At 31.9% G+C, this 25,746-nt stretch overlaps 3 protein-coding genes across 3 annotated transcripts; 1 reads left to right on the top strand and 2 right to left on the bottom strand.

Annotated features, from left to right (window-relative positions):
- Window positions 1–2,287: 2,287 nt before the first annotated feature.
- On the top strand, window positions 2,288–5,036 carry LOC105173567 (uncharacterized). The gene is made up of 2 exons (XM_020697640.2): window positions 2,288–3,783; window positions 4,833–5,036. Exon 1 carries the CDS (start codon window positions 2,565–2,567, stop codon window positions 3,762–3,764), a length of 1,200 nt encoding a protein of 399 aa, XP_020553299.1. The 5' UTR covers window positions 2,288–2,564; the 3' UTR covers window positions 3,765–3,783; window positions 4,833–5,036.
- Window positions 5,037–5,988: 952 nt separating this feature from the next.
- LOC105173566 (DUF1005 family protein (DUF1005)) lies at window positions 5,989–10,410 on the bottom strand. The gene is made up of 2 exons (XM_011095355.3): window positions 9,624–10,410; window positions 5,989–6,970 (listed from the first exon to the last, which is right to left on the bottom strand). Exons 1-2 carry the CDS (start codon window positions 10,223–10,225, stop codon window positions 6,313–6,315), a joined length of 1,260 nt encoding a protein of 419 aa, XP_011093657.1. The 5' UTR covers window positions 10,226–10,410; the 3' UTR covers window positions 5,989–6,312.
- Window positions 10,411–20,692: 10,282 nt separating this feature from the next.
- Window positions 20,693–21,815, bottom strand: LOC105173565 (profilin-3). Its single transcript, XM_011095353.3, has 3 exons — window positions 21,403–21,815; window positions 21,104–21,241; window positions 20,693–20,983 (listed from the first exon to the last, which is right to left on the bottom strand). Exons 1-3 carry the CDS (start codon window positions 21,532–21,534, stop codon window positions 20,849–20,851), a joined length of 405 nt encoding a protein of 134 aa, XP_011093655.1. The 5' UTR covers window positions 21,535–21,815; the 3' UTR covers window positions 20,693–20,848.
- Window positions 21,816–25,746: the final 3,931 nt, after the last annotated feature.

Here is a 25,746-nt window from a genome sequence, read left to right as displayed (position 1 = left end):
TGTCATTAATTATTTATAATGACAATATATGTTCTGTCATTATAATAATTATATTGTAAACAAGATAAAAAAATTATTTTCATTTAATACATATTCTTAGTAATAATTTTAAAATTATCACTAATAAATTATATCTTATTATATTGACAAAAGCAACAATAATATTAAAAAAAAAAAAGATTGGAAACAACAATTCAAGTGGCAATTAATGTTATTAATTATATGTATTAAGTAATATGAATTTTTATTGTGTGGCAATAATGACACTAGCAAGAATTATTGACAAAAAAAAAGTTGTGTATAAAGGTGTTATGATTTAGTCATGATGATAATAAATAGTTATTCTCAATCACTTTTTATAGGTATTTTATACTGAATCTTGGTGTATTGTATACATCTTACTGTATTTGTTGCTAAAAGTGCTAAATACCTATAAATCATCTAAGTATGATTGGTAGAAATACTAAAAATTAAGAGTTTGGAACTGGAGTGAGTAATCAAATTAAGAGGTCTTACGAAAGAGTGGACCAAAGTTGTCAATCCTTTAAAAATACATGACTAAAATTGTAATTAAAAGTTATAATTTAAACTGTCACATCATCAAAATTCACTGAAAGCCCCCAATTTAGGTGCAAACCTAACTGATGGCATGTCATTTTCCCATCAAATTGGTTGGAAAAGACTAAATTGTCCCAAATTAAATTATAGGGCTAAATTATAAATTTTAATAATAAAATTAAAATTGTCATTCTGTAATTTACAGAACTAAAATTATATTTTTTTGGGCCGAGCTTAGTGTATATACACTTAATTGCAATTTAAAAAGCTTGGCTCATTTAAGTAAAGAAAACTTCGAAAATTGTAATTTGGCCACACTTTGAAATGTGCGCCTTATTAGAATCCCAAATTCCAAGCAAAATTGCAATTTTGATCGATTTTGTTCTTGATTTGCAACATATATATATCTATATATATTTTTAAAATTATAGGATTTTATTGACAAATTAAATTTCAACACGACAAAAGCGGGTGACACTTATAGTTATCGAATCAAAATTATAATTTTTCGTCTTCGACCAAATATGTTTTGCAATTTAACAACATTGGCACATTAATCCACAAAAAAATGCAAAATTAGCCAAAATTTTGATATGACATGGAGACTACGCGTAATTATATAAAATCTCGAGGGATGGGCGTAATATTAGAGTTACAGGACTAAAATACAAATTTTAATTTGAATAGGACCATAATTGCCAACTACTCTAACTTACAAAACTAAAATTGTATTTTTCCCTAATTCAACTTGACAGTTGTAACACATACTCGATTTCAACAGCATCATAAAATATCTAAAGACCTGATTGAAGATTCTAAAATTTTTGAGGGACTAACTTATAAAATAAGGGTTAGCACTTCATTGCTTAAGCTGGTAATGATTCGGAAAGATTAAAGAAATAATAAATACGAAATATTCAAGAACCAAAAAGCGAAATAAAGAAAATATTTGAATAAGGTACAGAGTAATGTGGCAATGAGAGTGTTTGCAAATTAGTTACTTACTGAGCTTGTCCCGTTGGTTTCAGTTCGTAATTAAATTTCAAAACTTACCTCATTCTTAACATCAATTAAGAAATTTAAAAATTGTCCAATGGGCAAAAATTTGTAATTAATATCACTTTGGTACATGAATAATTATAAATGACTTAATCAGTACCCGAATTTTATCATTAATATCACTTTGGTACACAATATAGATTTTTTTTAATTTATTTTTTTTCATTTTTTTTTATATAATGATAATTTTGCCCTTAGATATTAAAATAAAAAATAATAAATATCACAAAAGAAATTACACAAATTTCTACCTATGTATCTATATATATTTATTTGAACCAATTGACTTTAAATTTCATATTTGATTGTCAAAATTTGATGCTTTCTACTGTCATTATCTCTCAACATATGTAGAAAAATTCATTATTAAATAACTTATGTTAATAGTCAAGTCCTAAGGAATCAAAACTTTCATCGTCAAAAATATATTTTTTCATCTAATCGAGATATTTAAATTTGATTATGAAACTTAGATATAGTTTCAGAAATTTTAATTTTTAAAAATCTGAGAATGCAAATTCAACTTCTCTATGGATGCAATGCATTTTGGATATTACTTTTAGGAAAAAAATAAATTAATGAAATATTATTATTAATTAAGTATAATATTCAAATGTAGAAAATGAAACTCAGAAAAATATTTATTAATGATTGTACCTCCAAATTAGATATTCCATTCAAAAAAATCAAAACCATATAAAAAAAAAAATTGAAAACTAAAGAAGACCACAAAGTAGTAAATGAGGTGTGAAGACAACTATTGTTTTACTTTCTCACTTTATCAGCACTGAACTCAAACAAACCAATTCTATGAAAGCAATAAATTGCATATAAAACACATTAATCTCACCAGCTTCACTCATCAATGCACCAACCTAATTCACACACAAATCTTTCGAGCAAGCCCATCATAGAGGTGAAAAGCTTCGGTTTTCACTGAATAGAGCATGGGGAATTGCTGGGTTCTGGCATTTCTCCTCCCCGTCATCGCAACTGAAGCTGCGGTCATCGTTGGTGGCGGCGTGGGCATTGGGGTCGGCGGCGGCATAGGCGGGGGCGGAGGTGTGTGGATTGGTGGAGGAATCAACACTCCGTCTACCCCCACTGCTTCCAGGGCTTATACTGCTCTCCAGGCCTGGAAATCTGTCATTACAGATGATCCACTTGGAGTTACCAAGTCGTGGGTTGGTCCAAATGTTTGCTCTTACAAAGGGGTTTTTTGTTCGGATTCTCGAGATTTCATGGGAAATCCAGCGGGTGAAGTTGTGGCGGCCATAGATCTCAACCACGCCAATTTGCAAGGAATCCTTGTCAAAGAACTCTCTCTTCTCACTGATTTGTCTATTTTTCACCTCAACAGCAACAGGTTTTCAGGGAGTGTCCCTTTGTCGTTCAGGGAACTGTCGTCTTTGACTGAATTGGACCTCAGCAACAACCATTTCTCCGGGGCTTTCCCCGCAACAGTTGTTTACATTCCAAATCTTGTCTATTTAGACCTCAGATTCAACAGCTTTTCAGGCCCAATCCCTGACGATCTGTTCGACAAGAAACTCGACGCAATCTTCCTGAACAACAACCTGTTCGACGGCGAACTCCCTCAGAATCTAGGCAATTCTCCAGCCTCCGTGATTAACCTGGCCAACAACAGGTTCACAGGGACCATCCCTTTCAGCCTGGGCTACATGGGCATAAAGGAAATCTTGTTCCTCAACAACCAGCTCACCGGATGCATACCTCAAGGAGTAGGCATGTGGGCCGATCTGCAAGTCTTGGACGTGAGCTCAAATTCATTGATGGGCCATTTGCCAGACTCTTTATCTTGTCTGGGCGCAATCGAAGTTCTCAACGTTGCACACAACAAGCTGTCTGGGGAGTTGCCCGACTTGGTTTGTTCTTTGAGGAGGCTCCTGAATTTGACAGTTGCGGCCAATTTCTTTTCCGGGCTCAGCCAAGATTGTGACAATTTGTTCTTCAGAAATGTGGGATTTGATTTCTCCATGAACTGCATTCCGGGAAAGGAGATGCAGAGGCCTGAGCCAGATTGCTCAGCGGTTCCTGGAGGTGGACTCAGTTGCCTCAGAATTCCTTCAGCTAGGCCTTTCGTTTGTGGGACATTGTTAGGGGCACAAATTACCACAACCCCATGACCTATTTGGAGGATAACAGGTTAGAATTATTGGTTGTATGTAATTTAAGGGAAGTAAAAATGATCTGGAGTTTGCCATATAATTTGTTTTTCATTGCATGGGTAAGTCCCAAAATTTAGGTCATCTAATTTGGATAAGATGGTACCTGAAATAGACAATTATTTTATGTAGTATATTTTGGTTGTGTTAGCATTGCCATGTGCTCGGAAGTTGGATCACTTCCTGCTGCTGTTCAGTCACATTCAACTTCTTTAGTCCAAAACAGACAAAGTTGTCAAGTTTTGTACAACTTTTTGAATTATTATTCTGATAAATAATGATGAATAGAATTACTATTGAAAATTAATGGTGTCGTGCAGGGGAAATTGCATTTCTCGTCCCCTAGTTTAGGTCTATAGTTTTTTATTTTATGAGTTACGAGTTTTTTATTACTGGTCCCATAAATTATAAAAATTATTATTTTTGAGTCATTCTGTCATATGTTGTCGGTACATGGTATTTTGAGATTTTCTATTAAAATAGTAACGGAATTTAATAAAATGACTAAAAGTAAAAAGAGTTTGTAACGTATTACATGATTAATGAAAATTTCATAACTAATGAGACGGAAAATATACGGATCCTAAAATATGAGATGAAAAGTGTTGTTTTCCGTACCACATCATTAGTTTAATTGATAAAGCAATTTTCCAAAATTATATTTGGGATTTTGTAAAAAATAAACAAAATTTGAGATAAATAGAATGTTATGATATTAATAATGCAAATCCAATCACATTTTGTCCGAATAAATTAAGGTTCAGTATAAGGTTGCTTTATATAGCATCTCAAATGTGATGCTGAATATGTACAGAAACTATATCTTTTTTAGGAATTTTTTATTATAATTTATGCCGTATATTGGTGTCATATTAATAAATAATTGATACGTATTTTTTTTCTTTCAAAAATTAAAATAAATTAAATTAAAAATAAAAATCACATATAATAGGAAGTTATGATATAACAATTTTAGTAGATATTTTATTATTTTAATGCACATTCAAGTGGTGAAGCTTTCCCTGATAGGTTCCACTACACACACGTGAAGAGACAGTGAATTGGTGGCCCTGTGCATTTACTCCAAGATTTGCCTAGGCCTGTGCCCTTCTCTACCCGCAGGTTTGGGAAATTCTTGATTTAAAGAGATGGATTTAAATCGAGAAAAGGTTTGGGAAATTCTTTTTTTTTTTTTTTAACAAAAATCATCCCAGATGTGGAGAATTTTTCGGAGTCAACTGTCTTTCTATATTAAAATGCACAAAAATAATTATAGGTGGGAGAACTACCTACCTGAAATTTTTAGCAGAGTCATAAATAAAGAGTACTACTCCCTTACAAATAGAGCAACATTAAACAAGGAGTACTTTTTCCTTAAAACAAAAGACACGAACATGTGTACTAGAAAAATTTTGGGAAAACTTCATTACCGTTGATTGGAAAAGGTGTCTTTCCATTTTTTTTTTAATTTTGGGATAGTTATATGATTTTTTTTCTAAAATTCAATGTTATGCGTTAATTTCTATAATTTAAAAAATTAAATTTAATATTTTTAATATTTATTTTTGTCCAATAAATAAATTTATTTCTTAGTAAAATTTATAGATATTGTTGACATCATAAGAAAAATTGAATTTAAATTTATATGTTTATCCATGATTGACTTATAGACTTATTATAGATCAAATAAATATTTTCTAACCGATATATCTTTATAAGATTGATGTCTGGTTCTTACATATATTAGAATGTGAAGGTATAAGGGAATTTTGGTCGCAAATATTTTTGGATGAAAATAAATAAATAAAAGTAATTTTTTAAATTATACCAAAACGAGTGGACAGTGTAATTATGTCTTTAATTTTTGTTATTGGTGGTTTATATATGCTTAGATATCTGCAAATCCAATCTATTGGTTAAATACATGTTGCACTTTTGAACTATATTTATAATGGTATTTATCCTTTAAAAGTAAAATGGATTCCACCATTAATTTTAGTTCAATAAATAGTAATTTTTGTCATCTGACCAAATCACTTCCACATTACACAATATCTTCAACTCATATTGCAAATATATACACAACCAAGCTTCTATCCATACACCAAACTAAACAAAAACTTAAAAAATAAAGAAAGAAAGAAAATACTCCGCATAAGGTTCCTTAACTTGTGAGTCTAATCTATAATTAATGAAAAAATAAATTAATATTAGAAAACAAACACTCCTTTTTTTCCATATCTGTACAATGTCAGCCTGTGATACATCAATTTAATACACTTGAAGAAAAGTTGATATAAACTACAAAAGAGTTGGAAAAAATAAATAAATTTTCACCAAAGAATAAAGAATATAAAAGAATATGACATCTTCACATGAAGGCCAAATCTGTATCAGCTTAGTAGATCAAACCTTCAACATAGAAAACTCCCATAAAACGCGATAGAGAAAATTGTCTACGCATCGTCAATGATTTTCAACAGCGATTCTGAGACTTGCCCACATCGTTTTAGGGCAAAAATTCTTGCTCGTCGTTGCTAAACTCCTTCCTGAGTTTGTGTGAGAACAGTCGGCAGGCATCCATGCTAAGGTCTACGGCAGCCGAGAGCGCAACAAATAGGGCAGCATCGGCAGTGCACGTCACGTGCTGCACGCCTACTTGAACGACGGGCTTACTCACTTTTCCTTCACCTTCCACACTCGATCCCATCACAAACCCTCGAACCGGGGACAAGAAACTCAACGCTGAGTCTTTTCTTGAGTTATCAATACAAAACCTACCACCTTTTTTAATGTTCATCGTTCCTTCGGCAATGGGAACTCCGCTAGTGAGGCCGTTGTTAGTTATGAGCTCAAACTTGTAACCGAGTCCGTCTACTGGCCCTCGCTCACGCCACGCCTCAAGACGACCCCACGGCTTCCAACTGCTGATGGAGACCCCGTTGGGGCGGAGGATGAGCCAAGCACCGGGGTTTGAGCGTGAAACACGATCGGAGCCTGGGGACGGGACAAATGGGGTGATCATAGAGGCAGCCGCAACGGCCGAGCCGGATAGGTCATATACTATTATCATCCACCCTTTGCGCTCCCTTCCGACTCTGCCTTTCTCCCCAGCAAAGGTCCTCATCCACCCTCTATTGTTGATGTTGAAATCTGACGGGAGAGATCTGATTTTGAGTAACAAGAAGTTTGCTTCAGATCATTGTACATCATGTATGCAATGTCTATACTATTATGAGGATTTGGCCAAGTCGTAAAAGCAAAAACTATTCAAGTGTTGGATAAAATAAAATCATTCAATTTATAACACGTTACCAACCATAAATTTATAATAAATTCAAAGAAAAATGAACTAATTTGTTACAATTTGGAAAATAAGTTGGAAACTCCTAAAATTTTATTTGAAATCTTATAATTTATTTTGGTAAAATTACACTTTTTGTCCTTAACTTTAGGTGATTAATACTTTTGGTCCTATAACTTACTCGACTTACACGTTTAGTCCTTTTTTGATGAATTAGTTCTGAACATATAACATTTGGTCCTTTTTTGACAAATTTAGTCCTGTGTTGACAATTTTGGTCCCCTTCACACTGTAATAATATAAATCTGATTTTTAGTCCGGTAACCAAGATTAGCAGGACTAAATTTGAAAAAAAAATGATCAAATGATCAAATGACTAAATGTGATATGTTCAGGACTAAATTCATCAAAAAATGACTAAATGTGACAGAACCAAAAGTGCTAATGACCTAAAATTGCAGAAATAAAAGTGTAATTTTACCTGTTTTTTTCAAAAGTTATTAAACACTTTACAACATCTTATAATCGTTGATACTAGGAGTTTCATCCTACATAGCCATTTGGTCTATCATAGCCACTACCTAACAACAACTACCAAATGTCTCAGGGGTAGTTTTGTCATCTCTCAATAAATTCTTAATTATCTAAACCGAACTCAACACACTCAATAAAAACACCCACCGTGCAGTCAGAGTGTACAGTTTAAAAGAAAGTGATCAATTGAATATGATCGAATCTAATTTAATTTGCACATTCGTCGAGCGTAAGATCGTGGACTAGTAAATAAGAACAAATAATCAGTCTTATGCTCATATAAACATATAAACAAGAAGCTTAATCATAATTAAGATTAAGACAAAATCTTCTGCACATGCAAAGGGAATCAAGGGTGGTTGTGAGGATAGTAAAGTAAGCAGATGAGCTGATTATTTGTCTGTTTGACCAAATCAGCAGATCCCAACAGCAGATTAATTAGGAGATACGGCTGAAGCAAGGTGCTGATGGACCTGAATTAAAAATAATTAAATCCTTTAATTGTAGCTTAATTACTCTTCCTTATAACATGGTTCAGTTAATCCCTTTTTACCAAGATTTTATATGTCTTGTCTTTTCTTTCTGTCCCATAACAACAAAAGTATTCAGGTTAAATACTAATAGTTCGAAAAACCCTTTTGAGAAAGAAAAAAAGAAGTAAACGCCACAGTCTAATGGAGGAGGTAATTGGTTTTATGCTGAAATTGTATTTTTTGTTGCATAATTTAGACTTGGTATAGTACTTTCAGTTTTCTTGCTTAAGGAATTGCTGGAAAAAACTTGTTGCAAGTCAAGTGGCCGTTTGCTGTCCATTCTAAAACGATAATGGCTACATGACTTGCACACGATTTCTATACCAATTTCTTAATGGAAGTTCATATATACAAAAATTGAAAATTAGACTTTTGCATGTTATGGAACTCTTTTCTAAAATTCGGTGTATTAAAATTAAAATATGGGACGAAAAATGCAATCTCCCCTTAGCTTTACATAGTAAAATGATGAGGCTAATTATAAACTCAAGTAAGAATGCTATATACATAATGAAAGGTAAGTCATAGTGAAGAGCAACCAAAATTTATTTATGAATATTGCAATTATCAAGAATGTCAAACGAAAGTCGCAGACATTTTTCACTTACATTATGGGAATTCAAATCTTTTGATTCTTATTTTAAATTATATTTTGTAAAATATTAATAAATTTTAAAATTCCTTGTATAAGAAGACATTTTTTATAATTCTTTCTCTAAATCCTTTACGTAATTAGAATAAATCTGAATTACCACAACTCCAATGACTTAAAAGTAAAAAAAAAAAAAAAAGCAAGAATGTAGCCAGATTCTTTTTCTTTCTATTTCTGTTTCTAACTTTTGATCCTTAATTACTCAAAGGTCATGTGACCAATTCACATGTTCTGTGTACTGATCAGCCAACGTAAAGACACATTAACATCCCTCCAAGCAATTTACATGCATATCAACTCCAAATCATGCACAGCTCATCTTATATACACATATATATGTATATATTATTTCAAAAAATTCTAGCTCAGTCCCAACTAGACCAAAGGTGAACGACTGATATTGCAAGTGCAATATACTTATAGTGTGATTATTATAGTGTTCAGAAAATATGACCAATAACATAATAGATGGAATATACTTATTTTGTAATTGATTTTATTCGACCAAACCTATTTTAGCAAGAATTTTCGCTATTGCTTCTTAAATACAGCTCAGTTCTTTTATTTTTTTTTCCATAGAAAACAACGAGAATTCTTACTTAGCTAATATTAATTAATGATTGTTGTTCTTAATATCAAAATAAAATATTTAAATTTGTCCTCCAAATTATTGGGTGGGTCCTACGTCCAATTATGCAAGCAAACTCTCTATCGCCATGGCCTACGTTAGCACAAGAATGCAAATCATTCGCTAAAAATGCGCGGTGGGTGCGTGCATGATAATGATTATGACTCACCGTAACCTGTTACTCCGTTCAGCACTGAACTTGCAGCTGAAAACCGGCTGCCTTATGTTCCCCTGAATCTGGAATACAACCGGGCTACACTCCGGCTCACCGCCGAACTGGAACACGAACCGGGGATCCGGTTCAGACCGTACTATCATGTGCAGAATCGCCACCGGCTCGCCGCCGCCGCCTTCCCCGCCGAGCTTCATCCACCCGTTCTGATACACGCACGCCCTCGTCTGAGCATGACCAAGGTTGACAGACACCTTAACGGAGCCGAGCAGCTTTCCGCACGTGACCCCACAAGTGCGCCCCATGCGACCCGTGAAGACCGAGATTTTGAGCGTGACGGCGGGCCTGCATGAGAGGCTGCGGATGGCTTCTGGGTCGAGGTGGAACCCGGGGGCGAACGTGGAAGATTCCGGTGGGCCGGCTGCGGCGGCGCTGCAGAGCGGGAGGAGAGCGGTTTGTGAAGGGAAGTTGTAGATCTTGAGTTTGGCGTAGCAGGGGGTGGCGGAAGGGTGAACGCCTGAACCGGCGGGCCTGGTGGCGGAGGGGAGTTTGAGGGCTAGTGATTCTACGATCAGACGGACGAAGGGGCATGGATCCATAACTGTGCGAGAATTAATAGCTGTGGGTTTTGATCAGTTGAAAATGGTGGTTGGATAAAGGAGGACAGCGGGAGAGAGAGAGCTTGAGGATATGGGAATTGAACGACGTCGGCTTTTGATTAGGAGCTGGGGGGGAGGGAGGGGTGGCTGTTTCGTGTTTTCTGTCTCGGCAAAATGATTTTCTGCTGGTTGGTTTGTTAGTCTTAAGAAGGAAGTGTGTCGTGAATATCTCGCCACGATATTAAAAATTGCCAGTTTCTCATACTCTTCCTTCTTTTTCTTTTTTTCCGAAATGACACTTTTCATCCTTAACATTTTAGTCCTTAAACTTTATAAAATTTTCAAATAGTTTCAAAATTGAAAAAATTCGTACAATTAAATTTATGTTTTACGAATTTTTTAAAATTAAAAAAATTCGACAAACATTTAGTCCCATAAATCACGCAAAATAAAGAATTAAATTGTCAAAATTTTTCAATTTGAAACCACTGAAGACTAAACATGTCGAACTTTTCCAATCTTTGAACCATTTTAAAAATCTCATAAAATAGAGGACTAAATATATTGAACCCCGTCCAATGAGATTAAAAGTGTAATTTTATCTTTTTTTACATTAATAAGTTTCTTACATCTTTTATACATTCAAATTCTTTTTCTTTTTTTTTCTAAAAAAGTTCCATACATTCAAATTCTAAGATTGACTCGATATATTAATCAATAATTCAAATTAACGGATACAATCAAATAAGATTACAAGACAAAAAATAAAAATAAATTATTTTAAAAATAGACATACATTCATGATGATAGGACTTAAAGCCTCAATCTTATTAGTCAAACAAAACTCCATTGCCATGTTCCAGATTTTTTTTTTTTTTTTTAATTTGCAACAATAAGTTCGGACAAGTGAGAAATTATTTTATGGTCAAATTTTCAAGGAATTATTTAAACTATTTTATCCCATAATTACGAAATTTTTGTTGGATTATGGTTTATTAATTATATATTAGTGATTATTGTATTTATTCAATAATTAATTGTTCCTTCTAAATTAATAACTAATATATATCAATTATTAACATTAAATATATAATTAATAAGTAATTATTATTAGAATAAAATAGCAATCATTATTAAAGTAGACCAGGTCTCATATTATTGGGAGTTGAACAATTTAATTAATTAATTAATTCGGAGCCACGGTCTCTTTTACCTATTTAAGTATAAAAAAAAAAATTGAAGATCACCTAAAAGTTATTATAGTCTAGTTTGACCAGATCATACAAAATTAGGGATAGTTACGTTCTCATTCTCTAAAATTGGTATAATTATATATAAATTTTTTATAATTTAAAAAATTACATTTAAAACTCCTGAGGTATGTTTTCATCTAACAAATAAATCCCCCCATTAATCAAAATTTACTTAATTTGTTGATACGAACAAAAAGAACTTGAATGAAAATTAATATTTACATTCGGTTGACTTATCACTAACTTATTGCAGGTCAAATAAATTTTTTAGACTAAACTACCTTTATAATTGTGACGATATACCTACTCACATGTACTAATACGTGAAGACGTATAAGTATTAATTTGATCATAAAAAAAAAATTATGACATACTATAAGTCAGTGAAAAAGCCAATCGTGGGTAAATATTTTTTTTCTGATTTTTTTTTTGTTAATATCAGCAAATTCGGTGAATTTCAACTAACGAAAAAACTAATTTCTTAGACGAAAATAAATTAAATGTAATTTTTTAAACTATAAAAAATTTAAGTATAATTACACTAAATCTTGAAGAAAGAATACTCTGATCAGGAATTATATATTTGGTTCCACGTAATATATTAAAAATTTATGTATAATTACACTAATTATTATCCCAAAATTATATTTTTTTTTCCACGTTAACTATTTACAATTAGAGCACTCTGATCAGGAAACATTGCATTTGGGCAGAAATACTATGCTGCAAACTTTATAGGTCACGACAAAATAGAGCGATTTGGTTGCGAAAAACTGTTCAGCCAAACAGCTCAACTACGGCTGGCACCACGTTGCCACTTACCACTGCATATATTTCCAGCTCCAATTTTTTTTTTTAAAATTTTATTTAAAAATTACTTTATAATTCTGAAGCTGAATTATGCTGTGTTTGGCTGCAGATATTTGTAGAAGAAATCGATTCTGACGTAGCGCTGTCAGGACAGTGACTCAGGAGCCTTTGCATTATCCATTCGTCTGTTGAATGACGGCGCTATCACTAAAGTATTTATGTTTTCTATTTTCCAAATTAATTGAATTTCGGCTTAATTATATAAATATTTTTTATTTTTTATAAAATTATAATTAGACAATTTGAGGGGTGTCGATGTAATTTAACTTAGGTGTAGTTGCAAAAAGTATAGAATACCCAATATGTCATTAAAACTTAATTTATGCTTTTTTTTTTTTGTCCTCTAAAAGTTTTCTTGATTTTGGAAATACCCAACATGTCATTAAAGTGACAATCTTGTTATTTTGCAGGTAAGTTAACCACCAACCTTACTTGGAAGACTATCAAAAGTTAAGGTTCTATGTAATGAAGGTATATGTAACACATCATTTAAAATTAAAATTTTTATAAAGATAAATTTAAGAAAGATGTATTCTATACCATAAATTTCGGCGATGGAAGAGTTGTCCGCGAAAGCACCTTTTTCATATGTTGTCTCGGTGTATTCATTGAACAAATCTTTGTTGGAACATAAATGTTTTGAAGTGCCTATATCGAGTACCAGATCAAATCTTTGTTGTTCGCTTTTCTGGACTTTCATCTCTTTGTTTTTGAACCTATCTTTAGAAGTTTAAGCGGATTAAACGAGCTTAGTTTTACTCATTGAACTCAAACAATCGTAAAAGCTCGATGATATCATCAGATCGGCTTTACGTCAAATAACCCAGAGCGAAAATAGGATAGATTTTTGGAGTGTTTTATTACTTTAATGACACCTGAGTGCATTTTAATTATTTTAGAGGTATATATGATCCCTACATCGATATTTATTACATAAATTACGAATCTTGATCAATTTTACATATTAACATAGAAAATAAATTTCTTTCTCGAGATTTCATTAAAGAATAAATTACATCCATACCCTGTAAGGTTAGGTGTAAATTATACAAAACACCCTCTAAACTTTGCAAAATCTCCAATACACCCCTGGATATTTGCAGTTGCAATTACAATTATACCCCTATTGAGTGGCATGACTTCACACATATACATCTCCTGAAATACACTATACTAACATCCCACAGAAAGTGTAACTTTAATTTTTTTTAAGAAAAAAAAATAAGAATCGATGTTGTAATTAAATCTAACCTCAGATAATGCAAATATAACTCACTCTTAAAAATAAACTAATATCCCTAACAAATGATTGGTTGGTGGTGTGATTTTTGGCTCAAGTTTTGCCAACACCAAATCAGCACAAACTGCACTCCTTCCCTTTCAAATTCCATATTCTAATATTTATTGCTTTTTATTTTCATTAATTCTCACCAATTACATAATTAATTGTCAGTTACTTAACTCACAACAATTTTAAATATTTAAAAACACCTTTTCCACCTGACACTGTCCCTTTTTCCAATTTTATTTTGTCCTTTTCTTTACAGAATAAAATATTTAAAGAATTGTTTTTTTTTTTTTGGGCCAAGTATTATATAAGTTTTATGTAATTATTGGTCAGCGCCTAAATCATAATTATATTTACATATGATAAATAAATAATTATGAGATTTGAGGGATGGGAATTATTCAATTTGCAACTTAGTGTGGCATAAATCTGGACATGTCATATGTAATGTTGGCGTCCAATTAGAAATTGGAGTTTTATTTCGAATTATGACTTTCTTGAATAACATTAACGACACACAACATGTCAAGAATTATCTTTATTATTATTATTATTATTATTGTTATTATTATTTCTTATTTTATGTAATTATTCTTTTTTTTTTGCATCTTTTTTAAGTTTTTTATTTTTATTTTTTCAATGAGTTGGGTGCAATAGGCCTTAAGATGATTGAGAAGTCAAAAATTAAAAAAGAAAAAAAAAAAAGGAAACATAAGAAGGTACTGAATTAGCAAAAAATTATACTTTTAATCCCATAGGATAGGGATTCAATATTTTTAGTCTTTTACTTTATGAGAATTTTAAAATAGTTCGAATATTATAAAAATTCGACACATTTAGTTCTCTATTTTACTGAATTTTTAAAATGGTCCTAAAATCGAGAAAATTCGACACATTTAGTCATATGCTTTATGGAAATTATGGGACTAGAAACCGTTGAATTTTCTCAATTTTGAAATTATTCAAAAATTTCAGAAATATAGAATTAAAAATGTTGAAACTCATATCATACGAGACTAAAACCGTAATTTCGCATACTAAATATATAGGGTAGCATCATAAATAATCTTTTAAGTTTGTATTTAAAATCATTTAGCCTCTCAACCTCATTTCTTAATCTTATCATCATAAAGTTCATATTTTATTCCATTCCAATCTCTCAACCAATTTTTTGGCAAAAAAGTCACCATTTTACCCACAAATTATGTTCATTATAAATGTCTACAGGTACTAAAGTGCAAAATTCAAACTTCAATACACCATTTTACCCTTAGAAAAAATAAAAAGATTGAATTTTGGTGAATTTTTTTGTTGAAAAGTTAACAGAGGAATTGAAATAGAACAATAAAATTAAACTTTAAAAATGATAAAGTCAAAAATTAAAGCTAATAGATAGCATTGAAAATAATACACTCCAAAAAGAAAATGATTATTCTCTAAACCACTAATCACTTCATCATAGCTATAATATCATTTATCATAATCAAACAAAATCGACGCGAAAACTTAAATTTTAACAATGATTGATCAACTTTAACTATGGCTAGAGTATATAATTGTAGTAATATATATTGGCCAGCTATTGTAATTAATTAGTATTCACCACAATTTTTTATTTTTAACTATTATAATTAATCATACTAAAAAATTATATTTCTTTTGATGACAGGAACAAAAAACAAAAAATAAGTGAGGGTTGTTGGTAGCAGGCGGAGACTGGACTCAACTAGAATAGGTGGTGTCGATACCGTTATAAAATTCACCAAGTTTTAGACCGAACACTTAGTTCTAGAATTGTGTTTAGTAGTAGAATGTCCTTTTCGAAAGATAGGATCACATGCTACAAAGAGAAGGAGAAAGAGTTATTAAATACTTTTTAACTCCTGAAGAAATTAGGGTAGATAACGTAAAACTTAGATGTCTTGAAGGATGGAAAGAAATAAAAGTTATATTTGACATCATTGAGAAAGAAAAATATTTTTCTTCTAACTTATATCATTTGCAGCAACTTGTTGTTGGTAGATATAAATGCATGCTAGAAATAGTAGACTATGAAATTCTAGTTGTAGGACAAGAAAAGAGGAGTATATTAGAGTGTCTTCTACGTCCTAAAGTAGGAAACGAAATAGGATTGTACCATTTGTTGCTAAAGGAGCCAAATACCTGCGAACCATCAATCACGGTAGTATGGTTAGGAAAGACCATAAAATCGAGGGCTTGGAATACCTGGGAACAAGGCGGTCGAAAAAACGTACGAAATTATGAGGACTTAATTTCATTTTAGAAGCATGTTGGGCAAAACTAAGAGCATGTGTATGGACTATAACGATTTTTCCAATAGAAGGTGTCCTAATCTGGCTAAAGGATCAAAATTGCACAGATTTAAAAGATAAAGGACCAAATTGGCAGGCCAAAAAGATATAGGACCTGATAAAAAAAATGCTAAAGATACAGAACCAAAATTGCTTTAAAACCTAAATAAATAAATAAAGAAAAACACTAACCATATTTCTGTAAGATGGGATTTAAGTTTAATTAACCCTAAGATATTGTACGTATTTAATATACATGGAAACGACAATCACAGCATAATTGGACATTTTTATATAAAGTTTTTATTAGTTATTCAGCGTTGTGAAGATATTGTCATGAAAGCAGACACAAACCTGTATTATGGATAGAATCCTAAGTAGAGGATTTGAGGCTGTCGGTTGAAGGACTATTACAATTATTTTTCTTAATTACAAGAATAATTAATTTGATTACCCAAAGATTATGTTCTAAAAACCAATCATTTATGACTGCAACGAAGCACTGTTGACAGTTAATTCTGTTCCCAATTCCACAGCTCTCTCAATCAATGCTTTTAAATTTAATCAGATCGATCGTCTAATCGGTTTATCTGAAAATGGACAAAGAATTCGATCTGGATCTTATTAGAAATATAAAAAGAAAAAATTGGTGCGAATAAAAAAAAAAATCATATAATGATACGTTATTTTTATATACACATAATAAATATTTTTTTATAAATAAATCAAATTTCAAAAAGAAAGAAAGAAACAAAAGATAACTAACTTTATATATGGGATTATCGGCACAATAAAAAAAATCGGTGTAGTGATCTTAAAATGATGTAGAGCCACTTTCGTTAAAAAAAAAAAAAAAACAGTAATTCCAATTAATTTCTAAAATTATTTAATTAGAGTTATAATTATTATATTTAAAAATTGGTGCATTGGCGTCACCAACCGTTGTTTGTTCGTGTGAAAATTTTTTTTTTTATATTAGTCATTGTAGCGTGTTATTTTTGTGTGTATATAATAAATATTTTTTTACACTTTAAGATGTACTATAAGTAAGAGTAAAATATATATCGATACATTACATTAAAAAAAAAAGCAAGAAAGAAAAGAAAATGAATTTATCAACTAGGGTAAAATTTAAAGAGTTGAATAAGTTAGTTTGTTTATCAGTTGAAAGGCATTTTCGACTTCACAAAAAATTGGCGCGGGGATGTAATTAAACGTCGTTCGTAAGCGTGGAGGCCTTTTTTTTTATTTATAGTTAAATATAGATAAATCACTACAGCTTAAAATCATAGTAAAACAATATTTTACCACGATTACTCAATATTTGCCATATTTTCAGCTATGTATATAATATTTGTCATGATCTTTAGCTGTGTGGCCTCGTTGTAAAATCAACGGCTGATAATCGTGGCTAATTCGTATCTGTAATGATTTTTTACTTTTGACCGTGAGAATTGAACAGGGATAATTTCACTTTTGGTCTTCATAGTTAGTCACTAAATTACTTTTGGTACTCCATGTTTGGACGTCATCAATTTTGACTTTCAAGTTTTCTAAAATGATTAAACTTAGTGTTGACCATTAGTCTTTCCCAAAATATTTGGACTAAATATATATTTAGTTTGAAAATAATGATTTAATATTAAAAATACTAATATATAATTAAAACTATATTATTATTTATGGAATTGGGCAACTTTGTCCAACCAATTTGTCTTGAGACTTGCCCAGCCAAAGAAATTTTTGGACCCGGACCCGCCCCTATCCCAGACCCGACTCGCACTGAGTCGAACCTGATGGACCTGTTTAATATTTTTAAAATATTAAAAAAAATATATTATTTTTAAATAATATTACCATAACTTTATAAATGAGATAATGATATTATTGAAAGATTAACATTCTTTTTGTCAATTTATATATATGCATGTTTTAGGTATTAAAATATTAATATTTTTAAAAATGTGTATTACTTATATAAACATTAAAAGCATTTATAAACTATTTATATCATTATTTTATTTTATAAAAGTATTAAATTTATGAATTATATGTAAGTATAAATAAATTACACATATTTTGTTTATAACTACAAATATTATATATATCTAATACTAATATAATACGAAAAATCCTTCCGCACTCACAAACGACGGTTAACAACACCTCCACACCAATTTTTTGTGAAGTCAAAAATGCCCTTTATAATAAAATAACTAACTTATTCAACTTTTTAAAATTTACATTAATTGAAAAATTACTATATTTTTTCTTTTATTAATACAATGTATTGATTTATATATTTGACTCTTATTTATAATATATTTTAAAACGTGAAAAATTATTAATTGTATGCATGTAAAAAGTACATGCCACAACAGCTAGTATATATAAATTGTCCCAACAATGTTTTGTAATTCCAACCGTTTATTGAATTGACAAATTAAGTGGGTTATGAGTCACTGGTTCAATTGTTGGGTCAATCGTAGCCGAATCAATGACGTTATATTTGTGTCATAAAAAATTATTAATATTTTAAAAATAACATTAGATAGTAAATAATATTAATGTACTTAACAACCTATCTTTTCTTTTTTTTTTTTTTAATTTCACTATTTGTCTTTGATATTAATATCTGCTGGGCTACAATAATTTACAAAGATTTTCTACACGCTGTAATTGGGTTTAGTAGCTGAAATTACAATGACATTGTGGTAGGGTGTTTGAACCCCTTGTGTGTCAATATATCCGAACTGGATCGTTGCTTTTTCTAATACGCTTATTCGATCAATCTCCATTACTATTTTTGTTGCTCAGACGTGAGCTCATCTAGCAAGTCTAGATCACCATTAGTAGGTGTAAAGTAATCTTGCACCCTATTCTCATCATGAGAAGTCCAATTATAATATTTTGGTATAAATTTTCTTATACAAAAGTCAAAATTTACGTTGTCTGGTGTTTTAAACCTTTTGTTTTTGTACTTCCGACGCGGACACTTAATCTTCTTGCCGTTCATGTCCACATTGGCACTTGGCCCATTTTGTGAAAGTATTAAAACCATCCTGAGACTCCGGCCTAAGACTCGCCCTCCCTAGCAGGTTTTTCTCATACATCTATCTCCTCAATTGTTTTAACATGATTATCACTATACATACACATATATATATATAATTATACTTCGAGCAATAAATTACAAAATATTTCTTGCCACTAATAATATATATACTTAACATAAATATTACTTGTCGTTCCAACACAATACTGGTCATTCCAAATAGTATTCCACATTTTGAACAACATTTATTTTGAATGGATTTACATATATTCACTTTTTTAAAAATTTTGGAATGGGTGTTGCAACACATTACCCATTACAAAAATAAGAAAATTTAACATAAGGGCTAGATGATGTCAGCATTAGTGATATGTTACAAAAACGTACAAAAACCATTCCAATCTGTAATAGATGGTACCCATTCTAAAATTTTCGTTCTAAATCCAGTATTTTATGTAGAGTCATTTTCTATCATTGAAATATAATGGCAAAAGGAATACAAGATCAAACATGTGCCTGTTAGTCGGTCGAAGGGAGGGAAAAAAACTCTGGCAAAATTGCAAACTTAGTCCATAGGATAAACACATTTCAAAAATAGTGTTGAGCTTTACGAATATTTAAATATAGTCCTATCTTCCGTTAAAATATGCAAAATCAGGACAAAATTATGGCTTGGAGGAACAATTTAATTACTTGAGTCTTTAGTTCAGAAATCCAAGAAGTGCAAGACTATATTTGGAATGGGTTTATCCTACCAGACTAAGTTTGCAATTTTGGCTAAGAGTTTTCCCTCCCTTCAACTGACTAACGGGCACGTGCGAACGTGTTTCTCACGTGCCTTTTGTCATTATGCTTTAGTGGTAGAAGATGAGCACGACCAACTTTGCAACCATTTTATCCTCATTTTGTCTATTTTAACTAAATGTGGGACTATTTTACAAAATTCACAAAGCTATTTTTCAAACAAATCTATCTTATTGGACTAAGTGTGCAATTTTGCCAAAAAAGTTAACCATTCGTCTGAAAAAATAGCCTGAAAGTATGAAATGTCAACTATGTCATTGCGGTAAAGCCTTAGAAAAAATAAAAAATAAAACAAGACAAAAAATTATTTTTTATTGTGTGACAGATTTGCCCATCCAACTATGTCGAAAGCCAACATAACTACTCTTTTCCATCCATAATCTGATTCTTCCGACCTTGTTCAAGAAAACCTACTACCACCTCAAACTTTTGTCACCCTTTGCCGCCATTTTTTACAGTGAAAAGGAATAATTAATTAAATAAATAAATTTACAAATTATGTTAAAGAAATGAGTTGCTAGTTTCAATAAATTTAAGTACCGTACAAATTTATTTCAGTATTTGATAATAATATTGGAGAGCTCGTATCTTTAGAGATTGTACAATGATAACGTATTTTAAGGGAAGTATTTCCCATATCAGATCATTAATTAGGATAGAAGATATAAAAATATTTTTAGGAAAAATACAAGTAACTCCCTTATGATATTGTAAATAAATAAAAAAATAATATTTTATCTCCCTATATTTTTAAAAATATAGCAATTTACCCATATATTCTTCAAAATGAACGTATGGGGTAAATTGCTATTATTTTTTATTAAACCCATTGTGGAACTTAAATTAAAAGAGGATAAAAGGAAGAGAGGTTAAATTTGTAAGCAACTTAAAAACAGAGAATTTATTCTTCTCTTTATTATTCTCTTGAAGAGATGAAGATATGTAGAAGAAGACACGGCCTAACTCGTGCACATATCATAAAAAATCAACAACATAAACTAAAAAGATGCAAAATTTCAGAAAGAAAAAAATGAATTGAGTCTAAAGGCCTTGGTCGATGAGATAATCAGCAAGCCTCTCAACAACCATGTTGCATTGTCCTGGTGTCACTGGCTCCTCATACAGCCCAAACACCATTGCTTGACCTGTCTTCTTTATAGTAATCCCTCCAGATCCCTGCCAACATCAATTCATTTATACATCCCACTTTCATGGTGCCAAAATCTGAACTAATCATATGGCAAGTGCTTAGTATAGGATTCGGCCAGTGAGAGAGAGAGAGAGAGAGATTAGTACCTTCTTTCCACGAATGACAGCATTGGGTTCTCCTTGGATGACCATGTATTTTGTTCCAGCAATGAACAGGCCTGTCGGCGCCAGATGCCCGGGCTCGTTGAAGTCAGTCTGTATTCCAGTGATCTCATCTGGCTTCAGCTGCAAACACACTCATCAACCTTAGCCAAATCCAAATCCAAATCAATCATGTAATGAATAAACTACATCAATCCATGTACTCCCTACACAGATCACCTTCATCATATATAAACACGTAACTGATCACACACACACACATGAAGAAAAAGAAGAAAGATCACCGCAGGAAAGGCGGAGCTCTGAGCCCAGATGGAGCCGTCGTGTCCCATGATGGCAGCGCTGGAGAGGCGGAGGCCGGCATGCCCCTCGATATCACACATCAAATGTTCATCAACGTACGTTTGCCAAGACATTTTCTTGCTTTACTTTTTTGTGTATTTTCCCCAAGTTCCAGAGAGAGAGAGAGAGAGAGAATATGAAATGGTTCTTGTGGTGGAGTAGTGTTGGAGAAAGGGAGTATTTGAAAGAGTGAGTGATGAGGCACAGTGCATCCTCTCCGGACCCTCCATAAACGCTTCTATTCCTCTCCATTCAACTCCACCTATATTTCAGCCAAACCATATATACATAACTCATCAAAATCCCTATTTCTCTGAACCAACCAATCACTATTCTGTAGTAAGTATATATGTGATAATGCTGTTTTAGTCCAACAAGACATTTTCTACACCCACTTTTCTTTATTCACAATTACATTACCTTTTTCTTCACAACTTTACTAAATCATTTTGTATTTTAAAAATAATTTAATTTATTTTTCAGTCCAATCGTAATAAAATTATGGTTAAATGTACAATTGGTCCCGCAATTTATATTTCTTAGCGTTTTCATTTTTTTAATTTTAACTTTTTAATTTACTCCTTTTTCCCGTCGAGAAGAAGGACAAAAGTCACGAAAATTAAAGAAATATAGAACCAAAATGTTATTTTAAAAAATTGAAGAACAAAAATACTAATAAAAATGAGGCAATAGGAATAGTAACCCCAATTTTAAAAGGCCGCGTGAGATGAATATGTATTTTTCTGGCAAGAACGGTGAACTTCAAAACAAAAATATATTCAAATTGCTTTTAATTTATTCTTTTCAATCACAAGTTCACGAAATATTTTTAATTAATTAGTAATATGTTTTGATGATAACATAACAAAGAAACATGTATAGTTATTTCATTCATTTTAATATGTGCAAGACCCAAATCAAATCCAATTATTTGGTATAGAATAGTAGGCTCCGTGAGTATTCTAGAAATAAAATTCGAGTAAAATATATAAATAATAAGTATGAATATTTATTGGGTTCGAGTAATGTAATATAAACCCATCGACAGGCCTAGAAGGAGTGTTTTAATAATTATATCTCACTTCAAGGAAATTTTGATAATTTATTATATATGCAATGAGCTTTTCAATGTGATTTGCTTTTTTTAGAATATAAATAATTATATTTATATTTTTAGATTTATACAAATTACTTTTATTTTTTTAATTAATTACACATACATCTCCTCCATACTGAAACATGATGATGTTATCAAAAAATCCTTGAAACATCCAAAAGTACCCTTATTAACCTGGTCAAATTTTAATATTGATTTTATAAGGTATTTCTTAAATTACCAAAAAGCAAAAGAGGTATTTGGGTAATATTTTGGGGAAAAGTAATATGACTTATATAAATGTTTTTTGTTATACCAATTTTTAATTTAAGTTTACAGAAAAAAATATATATTTATGAACTCAATTAATAGGTTTTAAATTAAAATCGTATTAATTACAGTTTTAATAGTTGAACCATGAAATTATATTTTACATGTTAATGAATTAATTACAATTATTATAAATTTATAATACTAACAGAATTTTTTTAAGTTAATAATTATTATTTGTTATCCCCTATTTTTAAATTTACAATAAATAGTTATAAAAATTAAAAATAATAAGGAAAAACAAGAAATGACCCCTCCTCCTCCGTCGAGTACCGCCGCCAGTCTGCCTTCTCATCGCCGGTGCCCAGGCTCCTTCCCCGCATGGCCATCGCCCTTCGCCCGGACCCTCTGTTGCAGTGACTCTTAACTGGAGGAAGAAGAAAGCATCCTCCACAAAATAACTTGAGAAATCTACGGTTTGTGAATAAAAATATATCTTTCTATTTTTATATCGTAAATTACAATAAACAAATAGCCCTTGTTCTTGTTAGTTGGCACCACTTTCTCAATCTCTCTAGTTTAGAGCACAACAGTTGATAGAGCAAGAGTTTCAACAACATGGCTTATTATGAATCAGGAGTAGATTGAGTTTCTTTGTTTGATTTGAAGAAGAACCTGTAACATAGAGGGATGCTTTTGAAATTTGATGCTATGCCTAAGAAGATACAGGCACAATTATGTTGAGAAAGGGGATGTTGAGACCATAGTTAAGGGCATGCTCGATGTTAATTAGGATTATTAGGCACAGGCAGAGTCCTTTTGGTTCGCCTATTTTGCTTGTCAAGAAGAAGGATCGGACTTGGAGACCAGTCGATTACAGGTATTTGAATTGAACCAAATAACTTGGAAATACAATTTTTCCATAAGCATTATAGATGAGATTTTGGATGAATTGCATAGTACTCTCACTTACTAAGGCCACTATGAATTCCAATCATTAATGAATATGGTCTTTGCACCACAGTTGAGGAAATTCACATTGGTTTTATTTGGAGACATTCTAATTCACTGTAAGACCTGGTCTCAACATTTACATTGTTACTACTCTTCAACTATTGAGATAGAATCAATTCCACTAACCCTAGTAAGGTTGATTGCATGAAGTCATGGCCTATTCCCAATTATATGACATGTAAAGGGTTGAGGAGATACTTGGAGTTGACATATTAATATAGAAAATTCATCAAGGATTATGGTCTCATTTTGCAGGCCCTTGAGTGAATTGCTCAGTTTATCTGGTCTGCAGCAGCCACTAATCCTTTGAGAGAAAGTGCACTAGGAGCTACCTCCTGTCAGGGGGCCCGGCACACGTCTTTACTACCAGTTGGGATAACTCTATCCACTCTAGTTTGATGCTTTTATAAAATCCATGCTCCTAAAATCTTAATGTGTTCCCAAATGGTGCCAAATCATACGACCAAAAACGTTCAAGTCCAATGAGTTGTGTCCTAATCAAGAAAACCTACAAACCAAATATTAGTATTCCAACACTCAAGTTATTCATAAAACTAGAATACTATAATAAAAAATATATAAGTAAGAAAAATTGCAGAGTACAGTTCAATGTGTGTAAAGTTACAATTTTTTTGGTGCTTTGACTTGTTATTTATACGCATTCAATGGACAAAGTATGACAGAGGCAAATTCCAAAAAAGTAGGTGTTATGTTGGGACAGGTCATCTCAACTTCTACAATATGTCTCCTGCTTTCTAGGGAGACAATTATTATGTAGTAGAGGGGATCTCAAGTCTCCCTCAACTTCTGCCATGTATCCTATCCATTAGAGAGACATGATACCAGCTTTTTTCACCTTTCTTGGCCACATTGGCGCCAACTAACCCAAGTGCCTTCCTACACGGTCAACACATGTCCCTTACTTGCTGAGGCCTTCCAGGTTGAGCCAATCCTTCCCCCAAACCCATGTCGATTTAGATAGCTGCTTGGCATGCTTTTTAAGTTGTTTGGGCTTGTCTTTAACTTCAAAAGTTAGAGGAATCAACATACTTTTTGGGTGAGATTTTAACCTACTCATTCGTGTACATATCCTAACACACGACTCGTCCACAAGTAAATGTCATTATGCCTATATGAATCTAGCTCTTCAGAGTAATCTAGTTTATTCTAAAACCCGAACAAACCTTGAAAGACTTTAGCTAGGGATACCCCAGCAAAGTCTTTGTTTTTAGGTCAACCAATACTCTCAAATAGCGGTTTTAGCGCCAAAGCCCTAACTCATGCCTATAAAAAGAATCCTATAGAACGAGAACAATAACATACAACATACTCATACACATCCATAAATAAGTTTCCAACTCTTGGATCGCAATCAGGACATAATTTCTTTCAATTTAATTCTATTTCCAATTTGTTTGCCTATATTTTTCTAATTTTGAAATTCATTTATACAAACTCAAAAATTTTATGCAAACATAAACAGCAAATGCAAAGCTCCACCAAAAAGCTCTTCAAACTAATACTGATAGGTGGGCCACTGGGAGCCCGGGTAAAGCAAGTTGTGCAAGTATTATCAGAATTCAGAGACGATAAAGGTAATTCTGATTGGATCTTCAAAATACACACTGACAATACGGCTAAAGTAAGAAAAATGGAATAACTCTTGCATTTATGACTCCAAAATGCAATATATACTATTTGCAGGAGCGTGAATCATCACACAGGGTTACTGCAATCCAAAAGAATTTGACAAAATTCCAAGAGATAAGACACATCTTTCGTTGCAAGGCAAACGGAATGAGAGACCTTTTTGCATAACGAGGAGCATCATCATCTTTTCGAAGCATAGAGTGGGATATCTGCCTAAACTTCTTCATCTCTTTTCTTACGTCCTACAAGCTTCCCC

The sequence above is a fragment of the Sesamum indicum genome, linkage group LG11, assembly GCF_026168435.1.
Source record: "Sesamum indicum cultivar Baizhima isolate 11 linkage group LG11, ASM2616843v1, whole genome shotgun sequence".
Classification (NCBI taxonomy): Eukaryota; Viridiplantae; Streptophyta; class Magnoliopsida; order Lamiales; family Pedaliaceae; genus Sesamum; species Sesamum indicum.
This window is presented reverse-complemented; position numbering and strand designations above follow the sequence as displayed.

Bases quoted from the DNA above. Each gene is read 5' to 3' on its own strand.
- LOC105173566 (XM_011095355.3), bottom strand. From the start codon at position 10,225: ATGGATCCATGCCCCTTCGTCCGTCTGATCGTAGAATCACTAGCCCTC. The intron at 6,971-9,623 runs GTGAGTCATAAT...ACTCAAAATCAG, and splicing joins GAACGGAGTAACAGGTTACG to ATCTCTCCCGTCAGATTTCA.
- LOC105173567 (XM_020697640.2), top strand. From the start codon at position 2,565: ATGGGGAATTGCTGGGTTCTGGCATTTCTCCTCCCCGTCATCGCAACT.
- LOC105173565 (XM_011095353.3), bottom strand. From the start codon at position 21,534: ATGTCTTGGCAAACGTACGTTGATGAACATTTGATGTGTGATATCGAG. The intron at 21,242-21,402 runs GTGATCTTTCTT...GTGTGTTTGCAG, and splicing joins AGAGCTCCGCCTTTCCTGCG to CTGAAGCCAGATGAGATCAC. The intron at 20,984-21,103 runs GTACTAATCTCT...TGATGTTGGCAG, and splicing joins CTGTCATTCGTGGAAAGAAG to GGATCTGGAGGGATTACTAT.